The following is a 10,665-nucleotide window of genomic DNA, read 5'->3' as shown; positions in this document are numbered from 1 at the left end:
ACCATAGAAAGTTTCAAGTAAATGTAACATTTGGGAGAGGGACAAAGCTCGTCTGGGGCTGCCTTCGCGGGTCCGAGGCCCTCAGAGGCGTCGCCACACTCCCTTACCAGATAGCCGGGGGAGGGGGTGGGGTGGCCAGCTGCAAGCTTGGACCAGCAGAGCTCCAACAGCCCGGCCAGGCGCCAGTCCGGGCCAAGCCCACTGACCGCCCGCCCCTCGGCTGTGGGGCTCTTGCCCATCAGTCTTCCAAACAGTTCGAGGCCCCACAGTCCAGGAATGCATCCGGGTCGTAAATGACGAGCCCCTTGAGCCCCTCTAGTTCCCAACTAGGGCAGCCTCGGCGCTGAAGACGCGAGAAGGAAGGGGCTACTCTGGACACCGGCCTGGCTCCCCCGCCTCACACGTCAGTTTGATTCCTCTCCCCGCCCCACGCCAATCCCCCGCCCGCCCCCACGCCAATCCGCCGCCCGCCGCCCGCCCCCCGTCCGCCTCTACGCGCACGGGGCGCCTAAAGAAATTTGACTGTTCCAGGAACCAATCAGAAGGGAGATAGAGGATCTAATCCAATCAGAGCAGGCGAAAGGGGCGAGCCGCCGGCGTCCTCCCGCCTCCGGGAGGGTGAGCGCGGAATGTCACCGGCCCGCCCCTGCGCCTCAGCCTCAGTGCGGAACCCTCCGCTGTGTGAGGAGAGCCGGTCGCGGGCAGCCTGCGGGGCAGCAGCGGCGGCGGCGGCTGCGGGAGCAGAAGCCGAAGCCGAAGCCGGAACCACACCCACGTCACTGTCTCTGTCCTCTTGTGCCCTCTCGCCGTCCCGCCGGAGACCGCGTTCGTGAAGGAGAGCGGCTGCCCACGTCCGGAGCATCCTCCCCTGTCAAGCGGGCGCTGACGGACCCGGCGGCATGATGCGACTGAGAGGCTCGGCGATACTGCGGGACCTTCTGCGGCCGCCTGCCGCCGCCTGCGCGGCTCTGAGGCGGGCACAGCCCTTCGCCACCCTGTGCCGGCGCCCCCGGGGCGGGGGACGATCAGCTGCGGGCCCGGCTACCGCCGTGCGGCTCTACCAGTGGTGGGGTGGGGGCGGCCGGCCGGCGGGGCTCCTCGCGAGGGGCTTGGCCAGCTCCCCCTCAGAGATCCTCCAGGAGCTGGGCAAGGGGGGCACGCAGCAGCAGCAGCAGCAGCCACCGCAGCCTGGGGCGTCACCTCCTGCGGCCCCGCCGGCGCCCGGCCCCAAGGACAGCCCAGGGGAGACGGACACGTTCGGCAACAGCGAGGGCAAGGAGCTGGTGGTTTCGGGCGAAAAGTGAGTGTCTCCGCGAGGCGGAGGAGGCCTGGTCCCGCATGGGGTCGGGGTCCGAGCCCGGGAGGGGCCTGCGATAGGGCGGGATGGGAGCGGAGGTTCGAGAAAGAGAAAGAAAGAGATGCCGGGGCGGCCTGCGCCGTCTGCGCCATGTGATTAGGCCCGGCCCCGCCCGCGCCTTCCCCGCCTGCGCCCCTCCGCTAGGTCCTCACTTCCCTTCCTCGCCGCGGGGTGGAGCCGCCAAGGGGCTGGAGGGGCCCGTCTGGTCCACCACGTCACCCCCGCTCACCCGATCTGTGGCTGCCTGGTGCCCGCCGCGTGCTCCGCGCCCCGCTCCAGGCTGCAGCGCCTGGCCGCCCGCCCAGCCCTTCGTGGGTGATACCGCACGAACATCTCCGCCGAGTGACATTTAGGAGGCCTGCGTCCTGTGCCGTCCTGACTCGTAGCTTTTCCAGGCTCAAGTTTCCTTTTTTTTCCTGCTCTCCTTCGAACTCTGCCACCATTTCTTTGGAAGCCTATGTAGCAGAGTATTCTTAATATTTCTAGAGTAGCTTCTTCAGGCATGTGTAGAGCCATCTGGGGCACCGGAAATAATGCTTCCGAAACGAGATTAGGAGGAAAAAGGTCATGTGGCCGAGAAGATGGGGCACGCAGTACAGACCACCTGTTTGCAATGGGGACCAGCTTTGGCCTGTATGATCTTTTCCATGAGATGGCGAATGTTTGAAAATAAAAATTAGAATATCCTAGATGAAATGTGACAGATAAAACACTTAACTCTGAAAAAACCGAGTTAAAGAGTTTCTGTGACTTAAACGAATTGTGATAGAATGTTAACTCATCTATTCCGCACAGCAGTTTAGTCTTAAAATTGATTTTCCTTACACAGTTTCTGAGCCAATTTCCTGGATATTTTGTTTTGAGTTAATATAAATGGACACAAACGGTTTTCCCACTGTAGGTAAAAATTTATCTGTCTGCTTTCTTTATACCCTGTAATTTTTCTGACTTTGTGCTGACATCATATGACCTGTTTTGCCTCCTTTTACTTAATATGTATCACTGTCTCCAGCCCTAGAGTATTTTAAGCAAAACTGAAATTGTGATTCTTGTACTTTAAATCTCAGGCCTGGCTTAATGTTTCCTGTAATTGAAATTGGCACCGTCTTGAAACATTCCAAGCTAAAGTTGTTTTCCCAGACTGAAAAACGACATTTTAGAAAATTATTTGGTGATGGGCAAAATTTGTGGTATTCTGTGATAATGATTTTGTGCCACAAAGTAGCCTTATGACTATGAGCAAGTCACTTAACATCTTCAGTTGGATGACTCATATCTGTTCAAGTTCTAAAAATCTAGACTTTTGTCAAATTATTAGCTTCTCAATTTTTTTTGACGACTAGAAGGTGTATGCTCAATCTTATTTGGTACTCACTTACCTTAACATCATGTGAATCACCAGGCATGTAACTAGTTTAAATACAGTGCCCAGAGTTACAGAATTGAAAAATGCAATTACTAGCATTTAAAAGTTATCCTTAAAGGCTATAGAATGGGAACTGACGTCTTCCAGTCTGTCTCTTCAGTGACTTTAATGTCACTCTTTTTTTCCCCCATGTCAGAAAATTGAGCTCCTTTCCTAATTTACATGTTTTGCAGAAGCTTTTAGTTCTGTTGCCTTCTAAATAAAAAATTATTTCTTAATGTAACTTTGAAACACTATTTTGTCTAATACTTATTGATAACTGTACATTGAAAATGTCCCAACCTGTCCCTCCCAGCCCCCAGAGAAAACCAATTCTTTGGGGAGGCAGTCCTTCAAGAATATTTGCTCAGATGCCCTGAGAGCTTGAATGGCCAATAAGATAACCTTGTTTACTTTAGTTCATTGTTGTCTATTTTTTGCCACGAAAGTTTGGAGTAATAGCTTCACAGGTCAAGTATATGATAAACCTGAGAGCTTTCAATCAAGGATTTCAAGAGTGAACCCCAGCTATCTCCAATTTACATATAAAGTAAAGAGCACTGACCTCAAGATTGTGAAAACATTTTTTAATCTGGTTAAAGATTCTATTTCCTGAATGATCTGGTTTCCAAATGTAGTTTTCCTCTTTTGACTCCATTTTGTCTTTATGTGATAAACGTTTCTCTTATTCTGGAGGTGAGGTTCAGGCTGTTTCTGTTGCCCTTTCTAAAACTCAGCTTCTAAAGCATAGGTCATCCCTCAGTCAGCAAGCCACCTGGAATGCCAGCACTCACCCTGGACTCTGCCACGTTTTACAGAGGATTATTAAAAGAAATAGCCACGTGAAAATGAATTGAGTTAACATTTTGTAAAAGGCTTATTAGAACAATATTTGGCATGTGTTAAATACTACATAACTCCTCATTAAAAAAAATCAAATTGCTTTATTTATTGTAAAACCTTACAGGACATTGGCCTTTGAATTTTAGCCCCAAATCAGAAATTTCTTTTTGTTTCTTTGGTTTCTAGAAAAGATTTCTCTTGAGAGATTGTTGTACTTACGTGAAACGAGGTGATTTGCTCTGTTTACCTTTTTGCCGTGCTTCCAGTAAGCTTGGAGTGAATTTAATACTTAACCATAGCAATTTTATTAGTTCACATGGCTGGAATATTTGCTTTTCTTCATTTCCTTGACCCAACTCTGTATTTTATTAACCTTCATATTATATTCTGGAAGGAGGTGGGGTATAAGCAAGTTATTTTCTCATCTTTTTTCCATAGTCAGAGTCTTTGAACTAGGATCAAACTCTGTGATCCTAGGCTATGCCATCTCCTTCAACCAACTTCAGTTCTAGTTTAGGTTAAGATTTTACTACTGTCCTAAGTATCTTACAGGAAAATGCGATGATCTTTGCTCAGTTTGCTCTGCAGTGCTCTTACTTAATTTTCTTACCATCATTACATTGTTTTGGAAACCACTTTTGTGGCTCTCTTCATTTTTTGAATTGTTCTTTCTTGTTGCCTGGCTCTTTTTGGGTTTGCTCTGGGGAAAGCCTGAGGCCCGAGAGGCTTTTGCTTCTTTCCCAATTGTCTGCCTTCTTGACAGCATATCCTTCTCTCAGCTTTCAGTCTCATCTCTGTGGAAATAATATTTCATCATTTATCCAAGCTGTGCTCTCATATTTACTTCAGATTTAAAATTTGTACCCCTGTATCCATTCTTTTGCCTCATTTCAATCTATTTTGCATACTGTTTTGAGATTAATTATTAAATTTTAATTTCAAAATATCACTCCTTCCAGAAAACCAATATGGACTGGGATGAGCACTATGTCAGAGTCACAAGCCATACTGTGTAGCATTCAGGATTCTTGATTAACCTTTATTTTATGCCAGTACTTGCCCAACGTGAACATTTTTATCACACTCTTTTCAAGAATGCCATACTTCATTTCTGTAAAACCCAGAGTGTATATTCTGTCTCAGTGAAAGATCCCTGGGAAGGGTTGGAAGGTGGGGATGAGGGGACATTTTTTTAAGCTGCTCTTTTTTGGGGCAGTTTTATTGTTTAATTAGAAAAGAAAAGAGATATGACAGAGAAGGATAATGCTGGGACAGTATCAGCATATGTATGCTCTTTAAAAAAGAGGTAATTCCTACAGGGTACAGTGTTGAAAGTATTCCATTAAAACAAGATCATTTTTCCCCTATTGGATTTGCAGATGTTAAATTAAGTGATGCAGAGCGTGTGGGAAATAGAAACTCTTCCATTACTGGTGGAGGTATAATTAATTCAGCTATTTTAGAAGGCAGTTTGGTAGTATCTGCTAAAAACTGCATACCCATGATGCAATCATTGTATGTTTGCTCATTTACAGGAAGTCATGGCCTTTTAAAGTATTTTTAATTGAACAAATGTAATTAAAATATATTAAAAGTGAAAGTGCAAGCAAGAATGATTTTTAGCAAGCTTCAGATAGTATGATTTTGTTTTGGTAGTTTGTATTTACTGATAAATGGAAATCAAGGGGAAAAGAATCATTACATCATATGCTATGGGAATTGAATTTCAAAGTAAGATTAAATACTTAACGCATTTCAGCAAACATTGAATTAAGTCTATAAAATAGTACTGATAATGAAGTTGAAACAGTATTTAGCAGTTATAGATAATACATTTTGGAATTGAAAGACAGGAACCTCGAAGTAGGTCACAGATTCTGTTATGATTCTTTAATAATGCATTTTCTTTTATAAAAGTAAATGTATTTACAGTTCACTTACGTTAAAATCAAGATTGAAAATATGAACCCCTCAATGAACCCCTCAGACATTTTACTTGTGACTTCCTCAATATTAAAGTTTTTTTCTAGATTACAGTTATCAGTGAGTTTTAGTTTTGTTTGAGTGGCCAGCCATAACATACATCATAAAACTTTTTGCTGCCTAATGTTTACTTTAAACCACATGCATCCGTTTAGCTGTTGATAATATCTGTACAAAATTGGTAATGAATAAACTGCATGCTGCTAATTAATACTCAAAGTTCACTGAAAGAGCATGAATTAGATCCTGGAGTTTAGTCTTCTTGAGTTTTAGCTTCTTGTTTCCAGGCTTTACATTTTCACAAAGAAGTTTGCCTACCTAAAAATCAACTAACTGAAGAAATGACTACCAAACAGAATTGTCTTTTTTTGTAAAGGCTGTATATAGGGAAAAGTAGGTGGCGGTTGAGGGTAGTGATGGACGGCACTGTTTTAGTCTGAAAAACATAAAAGTTACCTTGAAGAGAAATTTGTTGAAATTATTTGTGGGATACTTTTTAGGGTTATAAGATAATACAATGTTACGTCAAAAGTTAGAATATAAATTTTTCCATGCAGTTTGATCTCAAGTGATCTTAACCTTTTAAAAAATGCTTAGGAAAGGTGATGGAAATAAGCCAAAATGATGTTAGCAGTTGTGGTTTATGAGAATGGATGTTGTTTTTCCTGTCTCCTTATAGTTACTTTTAAGATTTCCCATTATGAGTATATTTAACTTCTATAAAGAGGAAACACATCTGTTAAATTTTAAACTTGTATATCTCTGCTTTGCCGTCCTAGTCTGCTATCTTAATATCCTGTTTCTGATATGTATAATAAGCACCATCACATTCAAAAAAGTTATGAAAAAGATTATGAATGGATTTATACCGCTCCTATTCATCAGCATTATCTAGTTGTATTCACTTTTAATCCTTAGACATCAGACTTTCTAATTTCTAAACTATTTTTGGTATAAGTCTCCTTAGAAAATGTTACTTTTTTTTTTGGCCATATTGAAACATTATAATGAGTAGAGTTCAACATTTCTTGTTCAACTTATGTTTACTGTAAGAGAGCATTACTATATTGTGCTAAAATACAGTGATGCTCTAAGGCAAATGTTGGCAAACTTCTCTGAAGGATCAAATAGTAAATATTTTTGGCTTATAGTCTACCTGGTTTCTGTTAAAACTATTCAAATCAGTTGTTGTAGCAAAGAAGCCATAGACAATAGGTAAATGAGGAGGCATGGTGGTCTTGCAATAAAACTTTATTTACAAAAACAGGTGGCCCCTGCACTAAACTGTATTTAGTTGTGTAAGGTGTTCTCTCCTATTCTGATTGGTTCTGTTTTACATGATCTGTTCTATAGATTTTTGTATCCTGTATCAGTTGCAATGTTTTGGTTTTGGCTTTCATGTTCCTACTTTGGCTATTTTCCCTCACTCTCACCTTCTATATCCAACTCCCCTTAGGTTTTTAAAAAATTGGGGTAAAACAAATATAAAATTTTTCATTCTGACAGTTTTTAAGTCTACAGTAAATGGCATTAAGTACTCCCCTTACTTTTAAAAGAACCCAGATAATTAAGCTCTTGTATGTAAAAAGTGTATCTGTAGGTCTTTTATGTCTATATAGGTCCTGAGTGAGTAAAGTTTATAATCTTTAGTATAGGAATTTAGGAGGACATCTATTTTCTGCAACTCAAAAACTGAGAATTAGAGTTAGTGACTTTAAAGACATTGAATTCCACCTTATTTGACATTTTATAAACTGGTTACAGATATTAAATGAACTAACCAAGTTCATACAATATTAGGACTTATTTTGTTTTTTCTTCCAATATTAGGAGAGTAATACTTTATTGATTACTATTTTAGGTTCAGTATTGGAAGAGACCTTAAAAACCCACTCCCGAGCTGAAGTTTTTTTCTCTTCTGTTATACTTCCTACATGTAGTTATTCATCTCTGTTTGAATACTTCTTGACAAGACAATTCATTCCCTTGGAAGTCAGCCCATTCCATTTTCAGAGCTGTTTTGTTTTCCCTCATGTATAGCTGAAGTCTGCCTTTCGTTAACTTCTATCTATCTATTTTAGTTATGTTGAAGAAGTCATCTCTAGTGTGATATCAAAGTGATTGTGGTGACATAATTCACATACTTATATTTTTAGAACTAAAATGATTTGTTCAAGGACACTTGACTGAAGGAATACGTGGTTGGAAGGACTAACAGAGTCGGACATTAGACTTGATCTGTCAGGTCCTTGTTCTCCCATTGCAGTCAGGCAGACTGTCTCTGTGGGCTAGACTTCTAAAGCTGTACATGTGGACAAATTGCCATCAGCTGATGTGGACAGACTGGCCACTTCCTCACATAAAGCTGACTTTCGTGCTTCTTATTTTGGCTTGCTCTTGAATACATTTAATTGAAGTCCAGTCAAAACAGCAGCCCTAATTTAATATAATCTCATCCTTGCTTTGTAAATTTTAACAAGTCACAGTAACAATTTAGTTATCTGACATAAATAATTCCCCCATTAGCATTTTGAATGGAGATTCTTCGATATGTAAGGAGACTCATCTTTTATTATTCAGACCAAATTTGAGGTATTCCTGCTAAGATGAAGTGTAACAGCTGAGCACAGTTGGTGTGGCATAGCAGGAAGAATCTGGGACTGGGAACCAAGGACTGGCTTTCTAGGACAAATTCTGGGTCCAGCCACTTGAGTTGTGTGACATTGGACATGTTGCTTGACTTTGAGACTCTGCCCTTTTCTGTAAATTGGGGACAGTTTACCCACCTTGCTTTAACACATAGACTTTTAACATAAAACAACAGAAAGTCCTTTTTTAAAAGTAAAGGCTTAAAAGACAAAATATATTGTTTTGAAATTCACCAATAATTAGCCTTGGGGCAAAACGATTTAGAGGATGAGCAGAATTTGTCACTTAGAGTTTTAGATGGTCAGCCAACATCAGTTCAGCTTTCAGCCTCACAGGTTTAATCTGCTAATTTACAGTGTTGATGGACACTTTCTGTCAATCAAGTCACTCTAAATTTAAAATGATAAACTGAAGAACATCTCCAAATACTTTATAAATACTTTATAAAGATGATTGTTTTAAAATGAAGATACATATAAAAACACAGAAGCATTATTTTGTATTGTTAGTGGGTGTCTTTTTTAAACCTAGTTGAAAAAAAGTTTTTTGATTATCTAACGGGTTTATCATACTATGTAATGCATTACATGAAGTTGATCAAAAAAAAAAGAAAGAAAGAAAGAAAGGCAGACATTACTCTAGCCTTTATAGTTTGGAAAAGTTAAATAGTATGAAACATTATTTAACAAAATTAAGACAGTATAGTTGGTTTCTTTTTTTTTTTTTTTAATGAAGGTACTGGGGAATGAACCCAGGACCTCATGCATACTAGGCATGCCCTCTACCTCTTAGCTATTACTCTCTCTCCTCAGTTTTCTTTCCTCCTCTCATTTTGCAGTTCTTAATACTTTTCATTTTCTTCTTTTCGTTTTGTGGAGTTTTTTTTTTTTTACTTAGAAAATTTTAATAGAATAGATAGTACAAAGTCAAATTATATTCAGTTCAAACTTGGTATTGGGAAACTGTTTGATTAATAGAATAAACAAATGCAGCGCATCTTTTCATGTTTGCAGAATTTAAATTCCATATGTAAGTTTTTTGGCAGTCTCCTTATTTATTAGTTGATTTATATAGATCACTCTCAACCCTGAAGATTAGGCATTTTAACAGCTAATGGGTAGAAACTGGCACCTTAATTCACATATCCTGTGCTTTAACTGTTTGCTGTTCTTTGTAAATACCCAGTGAATGTTTACCCTCATTGCTGTTGTCCTTCTATTTCTTTTGCCAGAAATCCTCTTCTGTTGCCATGTTTGCAGCTCCTACCCATCTTTCAAGTCTCACTCAAATTCCACCTCTTCTAAAAAAGCTTTACCTTATTATAATGTCCACAATGAAGTAAATTTCCAGTGACTGGATCCCATTGTTTCTTTCTTGTAATTTCTCATTTTGTGTCTTTTATTTCCCTTTTAGACTGTAAGCAATGGCTACTATAATGCTGTACCTATTGTAGATGACAGTTAAATAAGTGGTATTTTTCTTTTTCAGTTTTTAAAAGAAATCATTTCTATTTTTTAAGCAGGTATTTTGTGAGGGTAAAGTAGGAGAAAGAATGGGTAAAAAAGGAACAAAATGATGGTGAAAAGACCTTAAAGGCAGAAATTAGAAAGGAGATGAGAGGATAAAAGGAAAGGAAATGAGGGAGAATAAAAGGGAAGGAATAAAAAGATATGAAACAAGGATTTTTCTTTGAGTTTACTAATCTTCTATGTATATCCTATCTCAGTTGCTTAGTGTCATAACTATTTTATGTTTTTCCTGAGGAATCTAAGGAGTTATCAGCAATTGTTGGTATTACAATTTGAAGCCTGTTATAGTCTATTTTTTGTCATTAAATCTTGAATACTTCTCAAGGACTTCCTAGTTACTATATAGTCTGAAAACTGTAATTTGTAACTTTTGAGTTTTGATAGCAAAAACATCATGAAACGTTGCCACAAAGCCATATTAAATTTGGGGAAAGAAAAGAGGGTATTATCAAGAAAGGTCTTTGGAGTAATTTCTACTTGTTTGAAAGTTTGGGAAGAATCTTTGTATTTATTCACCAGACTGTTGAAGTGAACCGTTCTCAGATCAGAGCCTGAGCTTTTAACAGCTGAGATAGGTAGTATTTTTTTTTAATCAATTTTTACCATTTATTTTGTGACCATATTTTTTAGGGATGACTTAAATCTTTCTTCTGTGGATAAAAATTAGTCTCTGTTCCAAAAGCAAGTAAATATTTACCTTTTTTGTTAGCTATGGCAATAGAACAGCCTTTTTTTTTTTCTTTCTTTTTGCACTATGTACCGTAAGCTAAAGAAGTGTATATTTTATGTTACTTACATAGCTTTTAGGCAAAGCAAATACCATTTACTGATGTGATAAATACATAGAAAGCTTATTCTGCAGTTTTTTTAAAGTGAAAAACTACCATTATCTGAAGTTT

General features: G+C 39.8%; 1 protein-coding gene across 3 annotated transcripts in view; it reads left to right on the top strand.

The window, feature by feature from the left end:
- Positions 1-645: 645 nt before the first annotated feature.
- GLS (glutaminase) overlaps positions 646-10,665 on the top strand; it is a 75,150-nt gene continuing 65,130 nt past the window's right edge. Inside the window, exon 1 of one of the 3 annotated variants that reach the window (XM_072961581.1) lies at positions 646-1,300. In XM_072961581.1, the coding sequence (XP_072817682.1) occupies positions 900-1,300 (401 nt within the window). In that variant the 5' untranslated portion in view covers positions 646-899. The remainder of the gene's footprint in view (positions 1,301-10,665) is intronic. The other 2 variants (XM_072961584.1, XM_072961583.1) reach the window with 2 other exon arrangements.

Source organism: Vicugna pacos, chromosome 5 (genome assembly GCF_048564905.1).
Source record: "Vicugna pacos chromosome 5, VicPac4, whole genome shotgun sequence".
NCBI lineage: Eukaryota > Metazoa > Chordata > Mammalia > Artiodactyla > Camelidae > Vicugna > Vicugna pacos.
This window is presented reverse-complemented; position numbering and strand designations above follow the sequence as displayed.